Raw genomic sequence first — 26500 nt, 5'->3', positions numbered from 1 at the left:
AGGTGCTGGACAAAAGATAAACTGGGTCAAACAGAATCCCCCACCCACACAGCTTGAGCCACTCTCTTCTCCTCTAGTCCATTTTGGTATAATAGATTACAAGGGTGCTGAAACTATCAGATAGCAGTGCCAATTTTTTACCTTTGGCACCATTCCATTCCTGGAATGGATTTATGGATCTGGCCACACTTAGCTTGGAAGAGTTCTGCTTGGGGTTATAGTTTTAAGAAGCAGGTAATATAAGCTTTGCCTAAAGTATTTGAGAAGTGAACTGCCACTAGCAAAGCTGCAGCTGTTATGACATATAGAACCACGGTCTATCTTAAACAAGAGTAATTTATTAAAGAAAACAACTACATTTACAGACCAATGGGTTTCCACAGAGCTCATATTCCAGCCTTGTCTTCTTTGTTTATCAGTAACCCCACCCACTCTGTGCACAGCACAAGGAGTCAAGCAGACATGGAGACACTGTACTACTGCGCGTACTGTCCCTACAATTTACTCCTTGCATACCAACCCGCTGTAACACATGAACCACCTAGCCCAGAAAATCCTGCCCCTTCTCCTACCTCTGCATACCTCTTTTCACTTACCTGCACATATCCCCACGATGATTCGTGAGAGAATGATCACTTCAAAGGTCTTTGCCACTTTGGAGGTTCCCATGAGGATCGCAGGGACAATGGAGAAGATGTTATTTACCAACAAAGTGCCCTTTCTGCAGAGAGATCAAGAGGGTCACAGTTCTAGCTTATTATTGTTTTTACTTGTACTGTGGTATTGCCTAAAGGCCCCAGCTGAGATGGGACCCAGCTGCTCTAGGTGCTATACAAGCACATAGCCAGACAACACCACCCAATGGGGGCCTGTCGATGGGAGCGGGGGGAAGGTGAAAAAGGTAGCAGTTGCCCCAGGGACCACCCATTATAAAGTCCCTGGGGCTCCCAGCCACTGCCACAGATGGCCCTGCATTTTCTGCCCAGGGCCACGCCCCTTTCAGGAGCACAGAGTTGGTCCCTCCCCATCTTACCCAGGGGCCCATGCAGGTTGTTGGCATCCCAGGACACACCTGCAGCCTGGAAGAGCTTATAATTTAAACAGACAAGACCAGGCTTGCCAACAGGGGGAGGAGGGGCAGGCAAAAGTGGCATCTGCCCTGGGACCTGGCGATTCTAAAGGCCCTGGGGCTCCCAGCTGCTGCTACTGCTGCAGTGGTGATGCCCAGAGCTCCCAGCCCTTTAAAATACGGCTGGAGAATCTCAGTGTGTGCTCTGGGCATCTCTAAGGGCTTGTGGAAGGACCAGCATGGTGCACTCAGGGTGGTGCTGAGGCCTACCTGCCAAAGCTACACCCCTTCTGCCTGAGGACCCGCCCCTTTTGGAAGTATAGACACCCCCTACACCTTGCCCAATGTGGCTGTCAGCTCCCCTGGACATGACTGACAAAGGAAATATCCTATTTTGCAGGTAAGGGACTAAAGCACAAAGAGATTAAGTGTCTTGCCTAAGGTCACTTAGGATGCCTGTAGCAGAACTGGGAATTTAACCCAGTTCAGTACTTCAGCCACAAGTCCTCTCAAGTTTACTCACTCGCCTCTGGAGGATTTTTCTCACTATTTGACACAGGAAAGCAGGGCAGCTGAGACCAGTGGGGAAGGGATCAGAGACTCCTACGGTGGGATCTAACCACAAATGCTTTAGACAAACTAAGAGGCTTAAAAATTAATATTTAGATGGGGCAAAGAGCATAAAGACCAAAGGCCTTGGCCTAATGGATTGAACCAAATAGTGCATCTGGTTCAGTGTCATGCCTGCAGTTTGAACATGTCCACTCTGCCCACAGCACAACCAGATCTGTTGTTCTGCATGGGGAGAGGTTCGATTCCTCCCTCATCCTAGTGGAAACCAGTGGTCTGGATGCATAACGGGAAGTGTTGAATCAGATGTTCCTGTAAGAAGACCTTTCTTCAAACCACAGCAAACTGCCCCTGAACAGATTACAGACAGGCCATCTTATGGGGCCCATCACTCACCTGCCACACTTGTTCACCAGAGGGCCTACCATAAGGGACCCAAAGAAGCCTCCCAGTGGGAACATAGATACTGTGAGAGACCAGAGCAGCGTTTGGAAGCTGCTGTCCATGAAGTTGCTCATCCTATTAAAGTAGGTTTGATTGTAAAAGTTTTTCATGATCTAGAAAAAGATACAAAACCAGACTTAATTGGTTTGGCAGGGGAGAAAATTCTGGTTATTCATGCAATAAACCTAGCAGGGGGCCAAACAGAGTAAAGCTCCATTGAACAATTTCTCTTGCTAAAAGAGGAAGATTTAGTTTAAGGCTTGTATTAACAAGAGAAGGTTTAACAAACCTACAGTTAAGGCCGTGACTTATTTAAAAGGTCCTGTTGCATTAATTACTTGCTTGATTTTCAACACTCCCATTGATTTCATTTGCCATCGGGCCCTATGTTTTCTGTGCACAAAGCCCAAAACACATGTAATCCCATAATGCATATGGAAAATGTTTATGTTGGACCACACCCTGTTTCCCAATTGTGGTTCCCCCTAAACTTTTCAGCAGAGCACCAAACCCTTAAGCTAAGTTTACTCCTGGAGCTAGGGGTGTGAGTCAGTGTTCCCTCTAATTTTTTCCATTAGTGTGCAGAATAAATTTTGTCATGAGCACGGAGGCATGTGCAGATGTGCACCACCAACAGAAACATATGCTGCCAGCTGCTGGCACACTGTGCATCAGCTGGGTGGTATTTTAATACCTCCTGGGTGGCTGACTAAGTGCTCACTTAGAAGGAACACTGGTGTGAGTACACGCTAGCTCTCATGGAGCTACAGCCCCAAAAATAGTAGCAACCCTGGCTGCTATGCACAGGCAGGCAGTGATAGCAATGACGGCCTATATGTGTGGTTTGTACTCAGTACAGCTGGCCTGTGCCACTTGCTGTTCCTGTGCTGCACAACTATTTATCTATTCGAGTCATATGTCCAGTTCCAAGCATACAACACACCAGAACAGAAAGAGTTTCCAGTTTGAGTGGATATATCAGGCTTTGCTGTTTTTACTGCACTAGCTCAGTCAGAGACCTGTGAGTATGTCTGGTGGCAAAAGCGGGAAATTACACCTCCCAGTTACAGTGTAGACACACTTAAGAAGAGACAGGGCACAGGGAAATGTATCCCAGGCCTCCCATGACCAATGCTACCCTTCAGAGTCTCAGGGAAACCGTACTTCGATAAGAGACCAGCAAACGAACACAAGGAGAAGGTCTCATTCCTCAGCAAGGCCGACCTCGGAAGATCATAAAAGAAGGAAGTGCAGAAGTCGAGCCAGGAAGTGAGTATGATAGTGTACAGCGCAGAGGGCGGGCCCACTGGAACATGAATTTTGGTCATACGTAGGAGGATGGTGACTTTATGGGCAAAAGGTAAAAGAAATGTTGGGGTCTCAGATGGATCTAAAAATATCAGTCCTTGGGAACAGGGGGAACTGATGCCTGTGTGGGGAAGGGTGCAGGAACAGCCACCCAGAGGGGCACGGAGGGGACAGGTGGGGACACCCCATTTAGCAATTAAAATTCTGGCGAGAGCATAGGGAGGGTGCACCTCCTGAGTGCTGCCATGCGTCACTTGTGCTTGGGAACAAAGTCTACTTATTTATCAAGACCAATATGACCACACTACAGTGTTACAGGATAACCAGCTCTATAGAGAAATGCCCGAAGCCCAAAGTGGAATCTTACCAAGGGTCCAGCCCTCTCAACTTTCCATGATAAAGGATTTCAGGCCTGTGCTTCACTGTCTCCATCCCCACAGCTGTCCAGTGGGCAGGCGCAGAGGGAATTCCTACACCCAGCACACACTAGCCAGATGCGTTGGGGGGTTAGAATTCATACAATGGGTTATGAGGGTTGGAAAGCAAAGGCCCTCAAGAGAAATACATACAGAACGGAACAGGGGCTGGAACCAAGTGTTAGCAGGCAAAGCCTAGGAAGACAACAGAGCCAATTTCAGGGCTATCCTGAGGTTATATTTCATGCCTACAAACCATGATCACGGCATGCTACCAACACAGGCAGAAGGAGGAGAGAGAACACTTCTGTCTTGGGGGATTCCTCCCCACCATGGTAATCCTAAGGCAGAGGGAGTTCAGAAAGCCTAGGCTGTGCATAAGTGTGCAAGCATGCACACACACGTCACTGTTTCTAGTCTGCCATTTGTTTGTTTTTCCTCCCCTTTGGAGGCGGTTTCCTGCCCCCCCAGTCAGCCCAACCTACCACCTCTGGATTGTTGATCACGGAGACATTGTAACCATACTGGAAAGAGGATCCAAAGGCAGACACCAGTGTTACACATGCAAGCAGAAGGGTCATTTTCTGCAGGGAAGAAGAGCAGTTACATATGTGGAAATAGCACTGGTTTCTCCCTGTGCACGTTTACATATAGAACCCCCCAGGTCATTTGTTACAGCAAAAGACATTGAAACAATTGGGCTCCTGCCCCTTTATGTCTCTCTTTGGTTTAAAAGGAACATTTGAAAGATCGCTCACAGTAAAACTCACTTTATTCTGCCTGAGTTTTCCCTTATATGAAACTTCAAGGCAACACCCTTTCTCTAGAATCAATTGGGTGTTGAAATCAAAGAGATGCCAAGAGCCAAAATAAATATCATAAAATTTTGAAGAATGAATACAATTCCCCTCCTCCCCGTTGCTCTTATTTTCTCTCTCATGGCCGCTCTGCCAGCTGCATTTTGGAATCAACCTGCTGATGGGCCCATTCCAGCTGCTGTTAAACTCAAGTGGAACCTTTCCCTGGATGTCAGACTGTGCCCTATGGGAGCAGTGCTTTGCGGTTGTCCAGAGGGGAAAACCTGAGTGCAGGATCTGTGTATGTTGTTCACAGGCAGACAGTTCTTGGGATCACCAGCCACTAATCTTCCACAATAGGTTACATCATGGGTTCCCAAACTGGGTTGGCGGGAAGAAATTCCAGAGGGGGTGTAAGGTGAGCCAGCCCTCTCCCCCTATCAAGTTTTGCTGCCCCAGTCAGTTTTTTTTTTGCTCAACAAGTTTTGCTGCTATTTTGGGGTGGGGGATGGGGTAAGGGTTTCTCAAAAATCAAAAAGGGGGCGTGATGCCGAAAAGTTTGGGAACCACTGGGCTACAGTATCCCAGGTGGTTGCTAAGGACTTCTCAATCTGCAGCCAGCTGTGCTGTAGGCAGAGCTGCCTTTTACAGCTTACTCATGCACACTATTGTTTTTTGTGGGCAATTGAATTATATTTCCATTCAGCCATGGGTTGTTTTCTCCTGCCTCCATTTGCCTTAGTGGCCCTGGACCTTATCCTTCCGGAATGCAGTCATCAGTGTATCTATTCCAGCACAGAGGACTTGTTCAGCCTCTTTAACTGGAGGATTTCTCAGGAGTAGGCAGTACTTTCCCTCCTCCCCCACCCTGTTCACACTCTGCTCTTTAGGGCTGTGTCTACACTGGGCCACTTATTCCGGAAAAGCAGCCGCTTTTCCGGAATAACTTGCCAGCTGTCTACACTGGCTGCTTGCTTTTCCGGAAAAGCACTGACAATCTACTGTAAAATTGTCAGTGTTTTTCTGGAAAAACTATGCTGCTCCCGTTCGGGCAAAAGTCCTTCTCTGGAAAAACTGTTCCGGAAAAGGGCCAGTATAGACAGCCCAGTAGTCTTTTCCGCAAAAAAGCCCAGATCGCGAAAATGACGATTGGGGCTTTTTTCCGGAAAAGCGTGTCTACATTGGCCACGGACGCTTTTCCGGAAAAAGTGCTTTTCCGGAAAAGCATCCTGCCAATGTAGATGCGCTTTTTCCGGAAATACTTATAACGGAAAACTGTTCCGTTTTAAGCATTTCCGGAAAAGGGTGCCAGTGTAGACGTAGCCTAGCTGTCTCAGCAGCTTGCATGCAAACCAGCGACAGAGAGGTGAGGTAGCTGCCCCAGGTCCTGCGGTGAGTCAGTTTCAGAGGCAGGATTAGGCATGCCTGACGCCCAGTTCCATTCTCAGTCTTCTTGATTATGCTGGGGGGGAGCCAGCCCCATCCAACCCTATCTCCAGCCTGAGAGCAGTGCGCAGAGGTGCTCCACTCTGTGCGGCTCTCCACAAACACACAGTGACAGACAGTTCCCCAAACACCTACTGAACAGACAAGAGAGATCAACGGGAGAGACAGAGAGGGGCAAAGTGACTTGCCCAAGACTCACACAGCTGGTCAATTGCAGAACCTGGAATAGATCCAAGCTCCTGTGTCCCCTAGGCAGCACAGCCCCAGACATCAATAGGTCCATAATTGTAATAGTGCATGGATCAGTTTGAGCACAGCTTGCCAGACCCTCCTGTTCTCCCCCTTCCCCATTTTCCCCAATGAAACTTTTCTGCAGTCTTCACCATGTCAGCCAGAAAGAACCAAGTGAACTCACCCCCTTCCTGCCCTCACAGGTGCCAGCGCTCTCCAGCTTCTTTGTCGGCTTCATTTTGGTGGGTGAGGCGAACACTCAGATTTCAGACTTTTATAGGCAAAGTGCGGCCGGGGATGCCCCAAGAGGAATGATAATGCGCTGAGAGTGTGGCAGGGACACCCAATAATGCGCTTTATTGCCCACCATAATCAGTCTGTCCTCTGGACCTTCCTGGGGGCTGCATGACTCCCTCGTGTCTCCCTAATGGCTCGGCTTTCCTTTCCTCTGTTGAAGGCCCCGTCCCCACGAGGATCAGTCTCTCTTGTGCCAAACTCCCACTCAGACTGGCCTGCTGCTGCTGTGGCTGTTTGAAGAGGCTCTGTGCTGCCCTCGCGGTGGGGAAAGCAGCTGGAAAGGCAATTGCAACAGGCTGGCTCTGCCCCAGGAGAGCAGGTTCACATCTGCAGACACAGCACTACGAGCCAGCCTGCGGGCACAGAGATAATATTTTCTCAGGTGCTGTAAATTGCTCTTCAGGTAGAGACAGCGCAATCTAGGTGCCTGAGCACAGGACCGGGAGCCAGGAACTCCTGGGATTCCAACCCTCTGCGGCATGGAACAAGTTCATGTCACTGAATCCCGCTTTCTCCGTTTGTTAAATCAGGGTAGAATCACACACCCAATTATGCTCCTATTACACATGCACGATCCACCAATAATCCAGCCTCTGCATCATGCAACAGGGCTACTGAAGAGTCTGGGGCCACCGCTGGAGTGGGTAATCGGGCATTTGTTTGAACTACGCTTTGATAGCGCTCGGGAAACCATCACATGGTACTGAGCCAGACACAGGGGCAGAGCACTCTGAGCTCATATTAATATCACTGGATGGTGAGAGTGCTCGGCGCCTCTGAATCGCAGGCCCTGCTCACGGTAAGTCTTTGGTATTGCTACAGTCCTGCACGAGAGAAAACCCTCGTCCATGCTGCACAGGGAAACGAAGACAGAAGCCGCCGTGTATTAACGTTGCTGGCGTCGGCAGGGCTCCGAGACTGGCCCAAACCAACGTTACAGGCTCAGCCGACGAAGCTTAGCATGGGGCCTGCAGAGCACGTGTCTGTTCTCATTTGGTCTCAGTCTCGCTCCAGGCCCTCTTCGGCTACACAGCGTTCCCTGTCTGAGCACTGCGCTCTCGGGGTCCGATCCTGCAGCTGGTGGGAGTCTTGCCCTTGACTTCGGTGCAGACAGATCAAACCCCAACTACGGGACAGCCCGGTTTTAGTCCTGCTTGTTGGCACGAGTCCAGACTGGGTTAGAACCTTCTCATGGCAGCGAGTTTGCCCTGGAATGCAGCACAGTGCGCAGCGCGGTGACTTGTCCGAGGCCGGCTGCTCAGGGCATTGCTGCTGGTCGCACAAGTGAGACACGTTTCCTTCATTTTTAAAAAGGTCTTAACAATTTTGGCTCAGCTGTCTGATCTGCTGCTTTTGCCCCAAAGCGTATTAACCCCTCCGGCCCCAAATCCCACTGCATACAAAGTGCACTGGAGGGGGGGGGGGGGACAAGAGGGGGAAGAGTGGCAGGGATCGGGTACAACTCTCCTCTGCATTCTAACTCCGAGAGGTTTTTTTTTGCACGGCACGGCACCTTGTTATAAGTTAACCAGGGTTGCAGCCTGCTGATAAACTAGGAAGCGAAGTTCACAGATTGTTTCATCTCATCTAGGATTTGTACTACCAACCATTGCTACTGTTCATGGCCACCCTTGTTTTTAATTGCACTTTGCCCTCTTGGAACCTCATGAGTTGCACGTGGGTCGCTCATGGGCCTGCTTTTCTTTCCCTCTTTTACGGGACTTAACACAAGACAGGGCACAGAATCCACACTCAGCATTCCCCCCCCCCCCCCCCGGTTTATATCAAAGGAATGAGATGGCCATTCAGACCAAAGTAACAACATCTCAGCAGCAGCTCCCATAATTAATTTCTTCCTTTCTTTTGTCTTCAGGGTTTGTTTTGGGGATGGCTTGTTTTCAACACAGAGTAGTGACTGTTTATGCCAAGTCCCTTTCAAGCTAACCCAAACCCAGGATGCAAATAAAGCTCATGTGATGTGTGCTACAAATGGCCATGCTAAAAGTGTACACATGATACTGAGCAACAATGTAAATAGTAATCAACAGCTATCTGACTGTAATTAGGGCAAATGAACCTATTAGAAACAAGGCTAGTAGAGGGATAGGAAAGAAAAATTAGGGGAACAGATAAATCCGAAAGCAGCAAACTAACAGACTCATAAAAACCACACTCGTTCCAAAACAACTTCATTCTGTGTACGCCAAAACAGATTGAGCACAGCTGCCTTTCCAGGAAGGATTCCTTCCAACAGCAGAAAAGAGACCAATGCCCAATGTTAACTTGCCCATGTAAGCATCCTGGTAGGATAACAGCCTACTGCTGACAGCAGCTAATAGAATGAGTGAGCTAATTACTGCTTAGCACATACAAATGGAGGGCAATACTGCAATGCTGAACAATCCTGGGTTTAAAAATCCTTCTGATGATCCAGTGTGGAAGGGGGTTGGTTATGCATGGATGCCCCAAGCTCTGATTTCTCTAATTAAGCTTAATTATGCAGGCATCCCCAAGAGCTGCACCTCTCCACAAACTTTTAGGACTTAAAGTGTGCAAGAAGGTATGCAGGGGCTGAGTTGCCTATCAATGGAGGAAGGAAATCCCGGCATCCACATTCTGGCAATAAGAAATATCCAGCACTGCACAATTCTTTACTGATGTCAGTACAAAACATGTGCCAGGGTTGGGAAATGAAGGAACACTGAATCGAAGTACACATGGTGCTGCAGATGCAATGAACTAGAGAAAGCAGCTGTTTAAATGGTCTGTTTACTATTCTGTGCTAGCAGGAGGGAAATTAACGATGTCTAAAATCACACTTCCACTGGCTGAGAAGAATCTCACTGTGGAGGAGAATTAATCAGAGAGCAGAAGTTGGTGAATTCCTGGAGGCCCATAGGGAGCCAGCTGGTCCCATGATGTCTGGTCTCCTTGTTTCTAGCTTTCTGGAAGTGACTGCTGTAGTTGCCACAGTGGCATTACACATACAGCCCTGCACAAATATATAATTTGAATCTGCATCCAAGGATGCTGATATTGGCAGATTTGCAGGGCTCTAATTACATGACTGCCAGTGGGAGGGGGAAGCATCCTATGTGGTTTGAGGGGAGGAGAGGGGTTTATGAGATGATCTATTAAGATGTGATCCACTCTATGAAAAAATAATTGGCAAATCCTACTGTGGAGGAATAATTCAATAACAGATCCTTGTCTATGGATACACAAAAGAACATCACAAGCTCAGATTTTACCTCATTATATCTGTGCAGCTCCATGGATTTATGTTTAGTAGAATTTTGCTGTTAGAAAAAGTTAAGTTGTAGCAAATTCATTGTCAGGAAAGTACTTGAGAGGCATTATGTACACATCAGCGGCAGCTGGGATGGAACTCAGATTCTTCTATTTCAAAAAACACAGGACCCTACCATTTGAGCTGAAGGAGAATCTCTGTGAGCAGTACAGGCCCTATGGCACACAGTAGAACAGTTAAAGCAGAAGGTAATTTGCTTTGTTGGAAGCCAAAAATGTTACATATCTCACAAACATTCTTAGGATTTAAAAATGCAAACAAAAATAGCTCTCCAGTCCTGGTAAGAACACACACACTCCACAACTAATTGTTCCCCAGTGGCTTTTTGCTGCTTGTTTTGTAATAAAAAACTGTAATGCCCACTGAATGCCCTTAACAAAATCCTTAACCTCTTAAAGAAAGGAGATACTAAACAGCTAAGCGCTTGAACAGCAGCTTCTTCATCTTACAAAAACTGCTTCTCTCTATTAGTATCTCACCTCTTCAGCATAGCTATTATCACCAGTCTTAGGACACAGGTGCCAGACAGAACATTAATTGTAACAATAATCTGCAGAACATTTATCAGCTCTTCTAACCAATCAGAACACAGCAGGGATAGCTTGGTGTTTGTGTTAACCCATACACCGGTGTTTCCCAATTGGTGTTCCGCGGAACTCGGCGAAGCTAAGGGTTCCGCGAGAAGTCGGCACTCCCCCGCCTCCTCTTACATTTTTGCTCAACAAATTGTGTCGGGTCTTTTTTTTTTTTTTTTTACCCTGGCAATCCTAAGGGTTCCTTGACATTCTTTCAAGCTGAAAAGGGTTCCGTGGCCAAATAAAATTGGGAAACTCTGCCATATGCAATGGAACTCAGAGTTAGTTACTGCCTTTGGTTGCTGGACTAAAATGTGCCAAGCACATGAGCGCTGCCTGAGATCAAGGTGACGTGCACTGCCCCCGGGTAGTCCTCATTTTGATTCCTAGTCCCATGTGTCCCTAGGCTGAGAGGTATGGGAGTGTGGCATAGGGTTCCAGAGTTGGCAGAGTGGGAAGATGAATGGCTGCCTAGTTTAATTCAATAAATAAATTCTTCTGATTATGAAGGAGAGCCGAAGTTCTGAAGGGAGCTCTGGCCAAGTCTCCACAACCACAGTGGGATGGGGTACAGGATGAGACAGGCAAGGAAGAGATCTTCCAAGCTGTAGAAAGGGCCTGGAGGTCATCCCTCCCACACAAGAAAACACTGCCCTCCCCCATAACCAGCCTGGGCTGAGAGGGCGCATTAAATGCCCTTTGGCGGGTGGGAGGTGGGGGGGAGGTGGGGTGGGGGGCAAATATTTGCATTTGGCAGAAGATTTGCCTCTCTCATCAAGGTCAATTAGCAAAAGGCCGTTTGGCAATAGTAGCTGGAGGAACTTGAGACGGGGAAGGCGGCTTTATGCTGCAGCCCAAACAAATTGCTGCTGAGTTTCTAGCCAGCCATCCGGCCTTCTAGTCAGAGTCAAGATCACAGGAGACCACCAGATCAGAGGCTGCCCATCAGCACCCAGCCAACTCCACACCAGGCCCAACAACCAGAACTAGACCCAACTATTACTGCCCTCAGAAGGCTAAACTGTGTGCCACAGACAGGGAACAGGAGGGAGCTAGCTGGACTAATGCCGGAGGCCCCCGTCATGCCAGGGTATTGATTAAGGGACGTATGCTCAGATGATCCCACCAAGTAATCTAGCTGCCGTATCCCAGGCTGCAGGGGACGGAGCCAAAGCAAAGATCCCAGAATACACTGGAGGAAAAATATCCACTCCTGACCCCTACAGGCGACCACTTGAACTTCTGAAGCAGGAGATCTTAGGAACATCAGACAGAAGTGACCCTCCAGTCCTACCCAGCATAGTTCTCCACCACCCCCGGCAGCCGCATCATACAAACTCACTCATTAACTTATCAAGCTCCACCTGACAGCAAATTAAGTTGTTTGCCTCATTTAATTTTGTTTTATAACAGTCACATTCTTCCGAGATAAGCACACGGTTTAGTCTCAGAAGTGCATAGATTACGCTAAGCCTTTTGTTATGGCAACCAGGTGCCCTATCAGACTGTAACAAACATGTGATAACCTAAAGGACTTCACAGGAATCAGTCTGCTGCGTGCTCTCTTACTCAGAACAGGGTAGAAAGTGCTGCCTCATGCTTTTAAAGGAGGCCCCTGCTCACGTGGAGACTCCCCATTAACTCACAGCAGTACAGAGTTTATGATACACGCTTGAGCAGTTCCAAGTCCATCCAGTGCAGGGAATACAACAGGTGGGACTGATCCTTTAAAGGCTAATGGCCTGGAGACAGCCAGCCCTGGTCAATTTTCACACACAGTGGAAAAAGAGCAAGAGATTACAACAACCAGTAAGTGACTCAGTTGAGGGGGGAGATTACAGGGAGAAGCTGTAGGAAGGGACAGGCTCCTGCAATAAGATTCCAGGTGGCAAGCTCCAGGAGTTGTGACTGGGTATACAGACCCAGCTGGAAGCTTTGTTTTTCTTTTGTGATTGCATGGTCATTTGGACAACAAATAGAGCCCAGAACCAAGGATTAAAGTCTAATCTGCTGTAGCTAATAATTCTCCAGGAAGCCAGCATGTTACAGGGCACCCCCCCAAGTATGTGCGCACACAGTTTGTTACAGGCTGGGTACACACACACAGCATCAGTAGATAGGACATAGGACACCCGGATTCCATTCCTGCATCAGGCATTGACCTATGGGCCTGAGCTCGTTGCTGCTCTTCCTTGGTGCAGCATGTTGCACAGCAGGGCCCTGATGTTGCCAGGAGCTGTAAGGGGCCACCTGAATCCAAATTATAAAAGGAAAACAACCAACCAAGTATTTGTACCGGAAATATTTCCAGGGTGTTCCATTTCTTTTATCTGCTGCCTCTAGCACCAGTGTGGCAGCAGCATTGTCATTTCACAGGCAGGGTTTAATTTCAGCCACCGTGCACATCAAAGAATTTTCCAGCTCCCAAGGGTCCATGCTTCACCCCTGCACCCAAATCCAAAGAGGAGAACTTGTTTGGAGACACTGGCTACAGTTCGGCTGCCCACAGCAGTCCTGTGCCTGTTGAATAACTTGTGAGGGGGGAGGAGTTTGTGCGTGAGAGTTTGGGAACGTTCTGCATTTACTCCTGCTGTCCAGGGTCACAAAACTAGGAGCTGAAAGAAAAGTTGAATTTTGTGGTGAAAGGGGCAAAATATTCAAAGCTCCCAAGTTTGATTTTTTCAGAAGAAGCAATGGGCTCTAGGATGGGAAGTTTCAGCAAATCATGCTTGACTGGAGAAAATCAGCTTGTGAGCAAGGGAAAAAGGGGAGGAGATAGAGCAGGAGCTAGGGCTGAACCATAAATCTTTGTTAGGGCCTAATGAAGAGATTATTAGTGTGAAAGAGACCAGACAACACAGCTGTGTTTGAAACGTGGGGTGGGGGGAAGGGAGGTGTTCAGATTATACAGTGATGGAGCTGTTACAGACATTACAGCCTATTTCCGCTTCCCTATGGAAGGGCATGTCTTCACTGGGCAGAGATAGATCGGGGCTGGGGGAGGTTGACAGACACAATGAATTGACCACCGAGTGCTTTCCTGTTGACTCCAGTATTCCAGTAAAACGGATAACTTGGGCTCGTAGGTTTAAAGACACAAAAATCAGCCAATACTGGCTAATCAAAACAAAAAGGAAAACACTTTTATTATCAAAACAAAACAACTGTAGCAAGCATAATAAATGACTGGATGATAAAAGCTATGAAGTGAAATAGACTCAGGGGAAATCACTGGGTTGTAATCTTTAGTTACAAAAGAGAAAAAACAATTAACCAGCTCAACCATGATTTCCAACTCCTGAAACAAGAAAAACAATAAAACTTGATGGACTATCTAAACTTTTCTCTATTTATGCATTTCAGGAAGTCCATTCCTGGGAGAGCCTGTCTCCCTTGTTACCTGGGGGCTTCGGGCATTCAGCCAATGAAATGCAGATAGGAATTTCAAACCAAGAGAGGGTTTTTTTCTCTCTTCCTTTGTTTTGAGATCAGAGCAGCCCTAAGTACATCGACTTCAGCTACGTGAATAACCTAGCTAAAGTTGTGTAACTTAGGCCAGGTCTACACTAGGCCCGGCAGCTCGACTTAAGGTTCACCACTCAAGCTACCTAGATTATATAGCTGGAGTTGGCTTATCTTAAGATGAGGTTGGTGGTGTCCCCACAGCATGCTGGGACTCTCTCGTCCTGGAACATCCATGATCTTGCTGGACCACAGATATCGCTAGACCAGAGAATCTGGGATTTTAGAGGTGCAACCTGGAGGCAGAGGAGCCCTGGAGGCAGGCAGACACTCCTGAAGGTGAGACCACAAACAAACAATAACAAAACAATCGACGAACACAGTAAATTCAGAAGCAGACCGTCTATACCTGGGATTGGCAAATGCTTGTTCAATGGCTTCATTACCACGTGACTGGCTCTGTCACAGGTTCAGTGTGTTGCTAATGGACCTGGTGGGCTCTCTCACTTTTAAGGTAAGTAGATCCTCTCCGGAGGAATCAGAACCACAGACCAGTGACAGGAAGAAGCGAGTGGGCAGACATTAAGATCCAGTGGTGCCCCACGTTTTCTGGTGCCCTACGCAGCTGCATATAGGTAAGGGTGGCTCTGTCCACAGCAAGGGCAAGACAGCGCTGCTCATCATATCATCTATCTCCCTCGCACAGGGTTTCGGGAAGCCATCAGCATTCTACACCTCACCAACACCGTGCCTTAGGGCTGACCCCATATCAAGAAAGCACAAACTTCCATCGCTTTGTTCAGGCCTTGAACTCTCTGCTGAGACCAGCACCTGACAATGCCAGCAGTGGTGGGAGTGCCCAAGATATGCACGTGTGTGCTGGGAATCTAACAGAGATCCACCCGCTCATTTCACACAGTCCTTTAATTTTATATCAAGAGGGCAGTGGACATTCCAAGTGACATCAACCAGCCTACAGCTCAGCAGGTTGATCCCTGTGCTGGTGAGAGCTCGAAATCCCCAAGTTAAAGAAAAAAAAATCAGGAAGAACAACATCTACGACTGGCATCTGCAAATGATTTGCGCTTAGTCACCATGTACATGCCTTAGACAATCACAATCATTTGTTAAATTACAGACACGCCGAGAACTTGTAAAAACACTGTCACAATTTCGCTTCTCCCTCCACTCACTCTGGGGAAGTGTTGGCAGACCAATCTGTGTGCCTTTATCACACAAGAACATCTCTGTTAAAACAATAACAACCCCGTTAAAAAAATGCATCGGAAGCAGATCTCTGTCCATATACAGACACAGAAATCCGGTAAGGACTTTGTTAAAAAGATAAAAGTTTTGGAAGTTCATCAGGAAAGTCGAGGAGCTGTAAACAGGACGTATTCCAAAAAGGACAGCATTTCCTCAAGTCCCAGCTGCGATTTTAAAAAGCATGGTGGGAGGAGGAGAGCATTAATATCAACAAATTATGCCTCGGGGAAAAAGGAAAACCTGGATGTAGGATTTTTGCAACAAGATGTGTCTATACAGCTATGCTGTCGCTTGATGGCTGGGTTGACATGCTTGCCCACTTAGCTACCCTCAGTACCAAACTGTTCACAGAACCAACCTTTAATCAAGCAGCTACCCTAGCTCATTCACATCTCAAATCTAGAAGGAAGACAAACTGCTGAGGCCCTGAAAAAGGAGCAAAACATCCAAGACAACCCCTCACCTCCCAGCCAAGGAGAACAAAGACAAAGTTGGCCAACTTTGTCCCCATCCACAAAGGGAAGAGCAGGAGGCCTCTTGTAACAGGCGATAAATATATCCCATGTCCAAGGTGCTTCCACTTGTGGATTTCCCTCCACCCCACACGTCGGGTGAGAAATCCCCTTAGTAAAACAGCACAAGTGGTAAACCTCCGCAGGAGGGCTGTGGCGATGAGACTGGAAGTTGCGATGCCACCCAGTAGCGCATTTGGGGCAATCTTGAGCTAAGGTAGCTGCAGCTGAGATCTCAATTCCGTGGAGGGAGATTTCCATAAAGACCCCATCAGTCCTGGCCTGCTTGTTAATTGTCCAAGAGGGAGTTTCTTTTTCTCAGGTCGCTGGCTCCCTCTTCAGGCACTTGGAGGTACTTCAGTTCCCTGTTTTAAGACAAAAGCAAACCAGTTAAGATTGAGGGCCTTGCTGAGTTCTGGAGCCATCCTTGTGCCTAGTCATTGTACCAAGCTTCCTGTGGACCAGAAGCACATGGGCTACTGTGCACAGAGGGAAGATATGCAGCACTGGACAGGACTCCCTATGCCAGCTGATGGAAATTTTCTTTGACGCTAGTATCACATGTGCTCCAGTATGGACTAACCCCCTCCTGCCATAGGTACCCTTGTAGCTGGATACCAGAGCTATGCTGGCCTGGAAGGGCTATGACCAAGCTCTCTCTTTTCGCAGGAAGCATAGCCTGCAAGAAGCGTTGTCATCAGCAACTTCCCACCCCATCTCCCTGAAATGCCACTGCGGTCAGCAGCAAGCGCCAGGAGCTGCCAGTTTTCTACAAACCAGCTCATAGTTCTCTTCCCACCACACGGCTGCTTATTTTTAGGCAGCTCTCAGTCGCAGCAAAGGGAACTAAAACCCACCTCCATTGGCTTCCTCTGCGTGTGTGTTCATGTCCCTGGCCTTGTCTACACCAGTGTTTTTATTGGGTGCAGTTTGGGGAAGGCATAAAGGGAGCATTGTCCCCCACAGGGTGTGGGGGGGGGGGAAGAGAGGGAGGACACAAGGCCACATGCTACCCCTCCCCCTGCCAATTTCTGTGAGCACCAAGCTACCCTTGCAGGATTTGCTCTGCTTGGCCTGCTGTAGAATGGCGCCTCTGTCCTTTCTGTGCCTAACCCCCCACCTCTGCGGTATATCAGGCTCTCCTGGCCCCTCTCCCTGACAGCTGGGCCTGGGCAGGGAGCAAAAGGGGTGGGATGAAGCCACTTCTCCTGCCCGCGGCTGCTCCAGGTCACTGCCTTGATGCAGCGCGGTGACTGCCTGTGAGAGCCCAGCGGTGGAATTGGCAGCAGCACGTGCAGCAGGTAACTCTGGCGGGGCGGGCCGAGCATGGTGGCCCCAAGCCAGGCAGGGTATTGCTGCAGAAGGTGCCCGAGCAGGTTCCCTCTGCTCAGCCCAAGTTAGGGGCATTGCCCATGTTTTTCCTTCCACTGTGGCTTCGATGAGGGTGCAGCAACTTTGGGAAGAAGCCTTGTTTCGGTAAGTCATCCCCTGCAGGCTGGGGCTGGCCCCAACCCACAGGCAGGTGTCCTCTGCTCCTGAGCCCCAGCAGCTGGCAGGCTCAGCAATCATGGCCCAGGAAGGTAGAAGTGGAAGGTTTGTGGATCCAGAGGTGACACAAGGAGTCAACATAGCACAACTTTCACATTGGCTTCCTGACGGGAGCACTAGTGTGGACGGCAGCCAGGGCTCACCATCACGGTCACCTCGACTCACCCCGACCAGGTTTACAGCTGCCACTGAGCTGCAGATGTGCTAGTGCGACCTGCTGGGCTGTCTTACAGGTCCCCTTCTGTGCTGATCCATACTGGTCATGCATTGTTACAACTACTACATGCAGAGCCTGGACTCTTTAGCTCAAGCTGCAATAGCTCCTGCGTTTAGCTCGCAAGATCCTCTCTTAAATCCCTGGTATGTCAGCCGACGATGCTCATCAGGTCAGCTAGCAAGAGTCTAGCACAGAGCCTGTTTCTCTCAGAGCTGTCACAGAACATAGGACTGGCAGGACCTTGGTTGGTTTGTCTAGTTCGGCCCCCTGCACTGAGGCAGGACTCAGTATCATCCAGACCACCCCACCAGGAGTCTGGCTATCCTCCAAGGCCAGAGATTCCACAATCTTCCTGAGTAATTTGTTTCAAGTACTTAACTACCCTGACAGGAAGTTTCTCCTAATGTCTAAGATCAATTTCCCTTGTTGCAATTTAAGCCCATTGCTTCGGGTTCTGTCCCCATTGGACAAGGAGAACAATTTATCACCCTCCTCTTTATAACCACCGTTTACATACTTGAAGTTTTACAGACCCCCTGCTGCCTTCTCTTCTCCACACTAATCAAATCCAGTCTTTTCAATCTTTCTTTAGAGTTGTATGGAAACAGGAATTGAGAGAGACGGTGGTTTAGTTGTATTTTCACAACGATCCTGGTGACTATCAGAATTCTTATTTCCTCTTCTGGGGGCAGCTTCAAAGAACTCAAAAGGTTTTAATTTCACTTTTTATGTCTAGTCGTTCCCCTCCCCCCGCATACAAAAGGAAGGCATTCCAAACTACAGCTGCCCGTCACCAAACCACATGCAATGCTCACCACTGGGAACATGAGACTTAGCCACTGGGCTGGTTACTTGCTCATCACCCCTTCTAACTGAGGTCCCATCTCTTCTGCAACCTCCCCCAGCCGACAGCCTCCCATTCACAGCTGCTGGCCCCCTGTACCAGACTAGTGCCGCCAGCTGCCAGCTCTGAAGTGGGTGATGCAGCTGCAGCCTCCCCAACTCTGACGCTGTGGGAGGGTGGCTGGCACAGCCCCAGTCTCCCCAGCCCTGAAGTGCACATGGCACAATCCAGGCTGGGGCCACCTCACAGGGAGACTGGAATACCCATGCTGAGCAGAAATGTGGGGGTTGGGGGCAGCTTGGGTGCAGAGCGGGGGGTGGGGGGACATGGCCAGCAGTTTGAGGAGGCACAGCCTCCCCCAGCCTATGGTACCTGCCACCCTTGTTGCTTGTTATCACAGTAATAGAAGCTTGTGATTGGAGGATGGCGCTCTTTGGGTTTGTCTACTCTGCAGTCAGGGGTGTGACTGCAGCAGGTGCCGACTCACCTGCCCTATCTTTGATCTAGCTGGCTGGAATAACACGAATAGTGAAATCATGGCAGCCAGGGCTAGCTGCTTGTGCATAATCGTGCCGGGGACCCTAGGAATGTCCTGCGGTAGCAAGCTTATGCCACCATTCTTATTCCAGAGCTAGCTCTGGTAAATCTGTACATGCTGCAGTCACACCCTCCAGCTGCTGTGCATACACACTCTAGGTGTAGGGTCACCACCTTCAATGTATCTGACCAGCCTGGCCAGGTTTTTTTTTTAAACAGAGTTGCCAGAAAAATCACATCCTCTGCCAGCTTTTTCTTATATTGGCATTATTCTCACAACACAGGGGGGAACCAAACGTTAAAAGTTGCTGGCTCCAGCAGAAGACACTGTAACATTCCCACTTCTGCAGTTTAAGTGACAACCAACCAACCCTGTTGAGAACAGAGCAGCTGTCGGCCCCCTACCACACAACGGCACTGTGTGTGTGTGAGTGTGAGAGTGAGAGACCTGCATTGTTATCCATCTGCCCAGTGGCTGGTGAAGGGGAGGGGCTGCTGCAGAGTTGCCTGCTGCAGGGATTGCGGGGGAGTAGGATGGGTGGTTTTTTTTCTCTCAAAGGTAGTGACCTTAACTAAGTCATCTGCACCTAATACTTATGTGAACGCGCCTTCCATGTGCTTTACCAATATTAACTGAGTCAGCCACTCAACACCCTGGTGAGGTGGCAGGTCAGATTAGGGATGTAAACGGATAACCAGTTACCTATAAGCCTCAGCCTCGCAAGCTGATGCTGACTGGTAACTGGTTAGCCATTGCCCAGCCTTGGTGGAGCAGCCCAGCTGGGCCCACAGTGCTGCAGGTGGGCCGGTTAACCGATTAAACGTTTTTAACTGGTTGACCTTTCAAATGGCATTTTACATCCCCGGGTCACATCATAAACTCTTTGGCGCATGGCCCTTGCCTTCCTATAGGTTTGTGTAGCATTTTGCACCACAGCATCCCACCCCAAGCAGGAAGCGGAGGCATTTCTATAATACAAAATAATACCGGCACCCATCTCCCGGGTGCACTTCGTTTTACAAACACAGATGAAGAAAAGAAGATCAAGACGTTGCACAATGCCACAGCCGAATTCGTCACCCCAGCCAGGGTCAGACCTTGGATGCATACTACATTATTCAACAGTCATGTGGTCAGTATTAATATTAGTCACCTTCAGGAGCACAGCCTCTCAACAGCTGTGCGCACAGAGCAAGGGGAGCTGGGCTGCTGCTCCCTGTCCCCAGACAGTTCATGAGTGGCTAGTTTTCTGCAAAAGCTGCTTATGCAGCTTTTAAAAAACAAGTCTGGCTAGGCAGCAACATCCGGCTCTTCATTTTCAGGCCCTGCATTTGTATCAGGAGCAGGGAAGCTGATGCAGGGCTCCTGAGCAACGTGTTGGGGAGTGGCTTAGTGTTCCTAGAAGGGGTGGGGCTTTGGACAGAAGCGATTTAAAGGGCCCGGGGTCTGGCGGCCTCTGAATTTCTGGGCCCCGGGGCAGATGCCCCTTTTGTCCCCGCCGGTGAGTCTGATCAGGAGAGAATAAGGTGGAAAAATGGATGGTAGGGGCCACTTGCCCAAAGATACGTCGTGTCCCTCCCTCGCGTGCAACACCCAGTTTTCACCAAAGTCCATGCACACCCAGCTGTTAACAGTGACTCCAGAAAGACTGCTGCCCAGGGGTGGCCCGTGACTATAGGCAGACTCGGCCACCACCTAGGGCACCACCTTCAACTGAGCACCCGGGGCGCCCGATGATGTCAGTCCATTGACAGCTCTGCAGGTGGGGGCGCCAATCACGCGTTCTGCCTGGGGTGCCAGCTGCCGCAGCCCACCTCGGGCTACTCCTGCTGCTGCCCTTTTCAAGCTCGCCCCTCTGTACTAACGCTGGTGGGCGCTGCAGGTCAGGGAACTCAGCAAGGTTTGCACTTGCTTTTGCAGAGACTCCAAGACCTGGTGCACAGTGAGTACATGAATCTGAGCAGACTGAACATGGCATCGTGGGACCTGTTGTTTCCAGGGGCTGCAGTTCCATACTGAAGTCAGAGGATGTTGTCACAATCTGTTCCATCCAATGCTCCATGATATTCAGGCTCCTACCCACACAGTGCTCAGGTGAGCGAAGTCTCCGAACTCTCTCAGCTCATGCCAGGCTACACCTCAAGATATGGGCACATCTTAAAAAATATCACAGTCAGGAATCATGAAAGAAGATGGCCCAGCAATCAGGACACTAACTTATGACACAGGAGACCAGGGGGTCAAGTCACTTAGCTTCTCAGTGCAGATAAATGCGATAAAGTGCGTAGGAGGGTAAAATATGTATCGCAGACAGTAGCAGTAAGTACAGATCTTGATCTACACTCAGCAGCATGCTTGTCATCTGACATAGGGGGAGACATGATTGGGCAGCTAAACCACCAAGAGATGCGGCTTTTATTCCTGTATTAATCACAAATGGCTCTGTGCCTTGTTCCCCATTTTCCATACCTCTCTTTGTCAGAGGCTATGTGTGGATCAATTCACCGATGCTCGTAAAACACCCTGAGATGGAAACTCCTCCTGTAGGCGTGCTACAGAAGCAGCTGCCGTGGAATTCTCTTCTCTCACTTCTCTCACAACCAGTGAGTGCAGGGGAGGGGAGCAGATCCCTGCTTCCGGCACCAGCCCTGCAACACTCCTAGGCTGTGTCTACACTGGCCACTTATTCTGGAAAATCAGCCGCTTTTCCGGAATAACTTGCCAGCTGTCTACACTGGCCCCTTGAATTTCCGGAAAAGCACTGACGATTTACTGTAAGAAATCAGCCGCTTTTCCGGAAATACTATGCTGCTCCCGTTCGGGGAAAAGTCCTTTTTCCGGAAAACTGTCCCGGAAAAGGGCAGTGTAGACAGCACAGTAGTGTTTTCCGCAAAAAAGCCCCGATCGTCATTTTCGCGATCGGGGCTTTTTTTCCGGAAAAGCGCATCTACATTGGCCATGGACGCTTTTCCGGAAAAAGTGCTTTTCCGGAAAAGCATCCTGCCAATGTAGACGCGCTTTTTCCGGAAATACTTATAACGGAAAACTGTTCGCTCTTGCAGCTGAATTGCTCTCTCTCTCGCTCGAGAAAGTTAGCTGTTGTTTTCCTACTCTGCCAATGGCAACTACCCTGAATACAGGAGCTAGGCTATGCACCGTGGGAAGCGGGTAGGCAAGGCTCAGGGAGGACGTATCTCCCCAGACAGCCAGGTGTGGCCCTGCCCTCACTCCACCCCCCAGGCTATGCCGTTGGGTTCCAGGGGCTGAGGTCAAGCTGCCTACCTTCCCAGGGCCATGTGCAGTACTAGCCAGCCTGGGGCAGGTAGCCACAGCGAGGGGGCTCTGGGTTCTGTGGGGCGAGGCCTCAGCTGGAAGGGGTGGGGCTGGGGATGAGCCTCCCACAACCAGCAGTTCATGCGCTGCCCATATTGTGCCCAGCTAGGACTCGCAGTAAAACCTTTACCGAGAATGATGGAGTCTCACACTCAGCCATGGAAATTCAAGGCTCAGGTGCTTGTGAGTTTAGCCTTTGTCTTTTCAACATCCTTATTCTTGCAGGGCTCGGCAGGCTGGTAACCCCCCTCTAGGCTCTGCGAAGGCTGATTCAAGCCTCTGTAGTAACCACAGCAAAGGGAAGAGAGCAGCCGGGTCCGGATCACACGGGTGCAGAGGACAAACATGATGCAGTTGGCACCTCCTTGGAACGTGTTCCCAATTCCCTGCAAGGGCAGGAAGAGAAAATTAACTCCAAGCAGTTGCGGGAGATGTCTCTTCCCCACCCCACCTCCAGATTCTCAATCTGGCCACGACAGTCACTGAACAGGCAGAGCATGGGTTTTGGCTTTAAGAAAGGAAGAGGATCTGGGACATCAGTCCTACACCAAAAGAAAACCCAACCTGCCTGTCTTCTGAGAGACACCCCCCACTGCTATCCTGAGCAGTCGGGAAAAACTGACAACTCACCTGCATTCGGAAGGGGACAGACCCACAGTCACATGCCCCTCCTAAGCAATCACCTGCATTACGAGGTCAAAGACAACCGATGCTCTGGCCCCATCAGGACATAGGGATATGGAGAAATGAGGGGAGAGAGATATACTAGGGAAGAGAGACCAGGAAAGCGCAGAGACAAGGAGAAAAAAGGAGTCAGGACAGAAAGCAAACCAGAGTGTTTAATAAAAAAAGAGTGAGAGCTAATGTTCCCACTAAATCTTTTTCATTCATGTGCAGAATAATTTAATGTGCACTAAGACATGCGAATGTGCACCACCCATAGAAACACAAACCTAGCTGTGGGCGCTCTGCTAATCAACTGGGCGGTGTTGCAATTTCTGCAGAGTGGCCGTACAATTGCACAGTTTACAAGGAACACTGGTGACAGCTGATCAGAGACAGACAGACAATCAAAGTGTGTCAAGAGATGGAGAGAGAAAGAGACCAGGGACAGGAAAACTAAGGCAGTTCTATTTCACAAAAGCCCTGCTTTACAGAATGGGTCATTTCTTTATGAATTCAAAGAGACTCGGCTCTAACAACTCCTCCTTAAACTAACCCCAAACCAGCGTGGCTTTGCAATACCCTGAAGCACAGCAGCCCCCCATATCTCAGGCCTTCAATTATGATTTGGCTAAGGGAGCGCAAAAGATGCTTGTACAATTTGCAGACACACCAAGTGGGAAGGGGTTGCAAGCACATGAGAGAAGAGGATACAAGTTCAGAACCCCTTTGACAAATTGGAGAAGTGGTCTGCATTTCAGGAAGGTGAAATTCAAGAGACACACGCAAAGTACTTCTTCTAGGAAGCACAGTTTCACCCTCCCCCAAGTGCTTTGTAAGAAGAATTGGCAGAATCATACAGTATCCCGTTCAGTGTGCATCCTGTGCCTACGGCAGATTACATAGTTTGTGCACAGCATTCAGTGAGAACAGGAGAAAAGCTTCAATTGGAGTACCTTGTCCAGTTCTGGGCACCACACTTTAGGAAAGATCTGTACAAACTGGAGCGAGTCCAGAGGAGAGCAACAAAAAATAAAAATGATAAAAGGTTCAAAAAACCTGACCTTCTAGGAAAAGTTAAAAAAAACTCTGGTCAGGGTTAGGATCTGATAATAGTCTTTGACTATGCTATAAAGAGGACTGTGATCAATTGTTCTCAGTGCCCACAGGCAGTCAAGAGTTTAATCAGTAGCCAGGGAATTTTGGTTAGATGTTTTCTAACCACAAGAGTAGGAAGCCTATTCCAGAGCTTAACAGGATCCCCACTGTTGAGGGCTTTTAAAGAGAGATTAGACAAATACCTGCTAGGCAGAGGCCATAAGTAGGGAGCATGGGGGGGATCATGTGTCCCTTAGTCGCTGTGGGTGGGAGGGACAACCAGCAGCTGGCAGGGGGACTAGCGGGGATGGGAGGCCACACCAGCAACAGGGATCTGACCCCCCAACACTCACCTGCAGCAGCAGGGCTGGGGGGGGGGGGGGGGGAGGAGTAGCAGAGCAAGGCAGCCCCAGATACTTTGCTCAACCAGGAGAGGGGGTGGGACCTTCCCATACTCCCCGGTGGGAAGTGGAGCAATGTGACTGGAGGAGCAAAGCAAGCGAAGGCCTCCTGGCTCCACTCCCCCCCCCCCCCCGCTGCTGCCAGTGAGTGCAGGGGAGGGGACCAGATCCCTACTTCCCTCTCCAGCCCTGCAACACCCCTAGGCTGTGTCTACACTGGCCACTTATTCTGGAAAATCAGCCGCTTTTCCGGAATAAACGTGCCAGCTGTCTACACTGGCCCCTTGAATTTCCGGAAAAGCACTGACGATTTACTGTAAGAAATCAGCAGCTTTTCCAGAAATACTATGCTGCTCCCGTTCGGGCAAAAGTCCCTTTTCCGGAAAACTGTCCCGTAAAAGGCCCAGTGTAGACAGCACAGTAGTGTTTTCCACAAAAAAGCCCCGATCGCGAAAATGACGATCAGGGCTTTTTTGCGGAAAAGCACATCTACATTGGCCATGGACGCTTTTCCGGAAAAAGTGCTTTTCCGGAAAAGCATCCTGCCAATGTAGACGCGCTTTTTCCGGAAATACTTATAACGGAAAACTGTTCCGTTTTAAGTATTTCCGGAAAAGGGTGCCAGTGTAGACGTAGCCCTAGTCTCCCAAACCACCTCTTGGGGGAAAAAGGTAAGGAGAAGGCAGAGCAGTGGTGGGGGGGGGGGGGGGGAAGAAGCAAAGTGGGGGCAGGGTCTGAGGCAAAGGGGGATTGTCCAGCTCTTCCCCAGGCTGGGAGTGGGGGAGGGGGTGTCATGTGCTCCCCCCCAGCTCCCTCATCATCTGTCGCCTCTGCTGCAAGGGATGGTCTACATTGGTTTGGTCCTTCTAAAGGACAGGGCTTTAAAGGCCCATCCCAGCCCTACCTTTCTATGATCTTGGGCTAGCATGATGTCTTTGCGGGCGGCCTGCATGCACAAATCGTGCAGGCTATTTGCAGAGTCCCTGCACTGTTACTTCTAGCCACAAAAATGGCAGGGACCGAGAACTGCTTGCCTGAGACAAAGCCTGTTACTTCTCCCCCCATCTTCCTTGTGAATCTGTCAGGGGAGTGCAGCGCCCGACAGGTACTTACGTGCAGGACCACCAGGACTGAATTTTGCACGGCATAGGAGTTGCAGAGGGTCAGGATGAACCGGACAGTGCTCCAGATGCGGAGGAAGATGAAGATAAGGGGGATGAGGATCAATTTCTTATCTGCTATGGAAGTCCTGGGCTGAAAGGCAGGAGCCCTGGCCAGTAGGGGGCGATATTCGGAGAGGGCTGCACGCTTCAAAAACAAAGAAAGAAAGAAAGAAAGTCAGACTCTGATATTCCAATATTAATTTATGGCAAATGCACAATCTGGTGGCTTCTTGCCAAAGCCGATAAACCTGCCCTCGGCTACACTGTCAGCCAAAGAAATGGCCAGTCCAGACAGAGACTGCCCAAGTTGGGCTCGAGTCCTGCTATTAGTTCTTTGAAACAAAGATTTTGGACCAAATTTTGCTCATTAATATAAGCAACCCTTAGTGAAACCAAGAAGGCCATCCAGATGTAAAAGAAGGCAGAACAGGATACCTTGATATTTCAATATTCTATGAGAACATCACACCTACATTGCTAAATAATTAAAAACAGTTGCAGCTATAGCAACATGAACACCAGCAACACTTTACAAAATAGGTTCTCTGATTGTTGAAAAACCTGGGTTTCATTCCTGGCTCTGCCACTGAGTTGCTCGATGGCCTTTGGCAAATCACTTTATCTCAATGTGCCTATGAGATGGGTGGAAAATAGTGACTTGCTTTCATGAAACCAAAATCCAAATAAAAAAAGCCATTATGAAGAGTAAAGTATTAATTATTATTGCCTCTTTGGTCTCCAAAGGACTTAGCAGTTTCCATGTGCTTATGCTGAGAGGCAAGGAAGGATTATCTCCATTTTACAGAGGGGGAAATCAAGAGATTAAGGAACAGATCCTTCCCTGTCTAAATGAACAGAGCGCCACTGAACTGACACCGCTCAAAACCCAGCACAGGAGTCCAACAGAAAACTCTTCCTCCCCCTCACATGTGCTGCAGAGTATATAGAATGTTCTACCCTTCCCCCACCACTATTCCTCCTGCACCTCCCAA

The 26500-nt window shown here is 49.1% G+C and overlaps 1 protein-coding gene across 3 annotated transcripts in view; it reads right to left on the bottom strand.

The window, feature by feature from the left end:
- The window catches only part of LOC102462193 (solute carrier family 2, facilitated glucose transporter member 5), a 52544-nt gene that overhangs the window by 14695 nt on the left and 11349 nt on the right, over positions 1–26500 (bottom strand). The window contains exons 1-4 of one of the 3 annotated variants that reach the window (XM_006127095.4): positions 6466–7980; positions 4293–4391; positions 2036–2196; positions 597–721 (exon numbers count right to left, since the gene is read on the bottom strand). In XM_006127095.4, coding sequence (XP_006127157.2) covers positions 597–721; positions 2036–2196; positions 4293–4391; positions 6466–6519 — 439 coding nt within the window. In that variant the 5' untranslated portion in view covers positions 6520–7980. Of the gene's footprint in view, positions 1–596; positions 722–2035; positions 2197–4292; positions 4392–6465; positions 7981–13584; positions 16069–22313; positions 22570–25458; positions 25654–26500 lie in introns of those variants that run through there. The other 2 variants (XM_075906627.1, XM_006127094.4) reach the window with 2 other exon arrangements.

The sequence above is a fragment of the Pelodiscus sinensis genome, chromosome 23 (assembly GCF_049634645.1).
Source record: "Pelodiscus sinensis isolate JC-2024 chromosome 23, ASM4963464v1, whole genome shotgun sequence".
NCBI lineage: Eukaryota > Metazoa > Chordata > Testudines > Trionychidae > Pelodiscus > Pelodiscus sinensis.
This window is presented reverse-complemented; position numbering and strand designations above follow the sequence as displayed.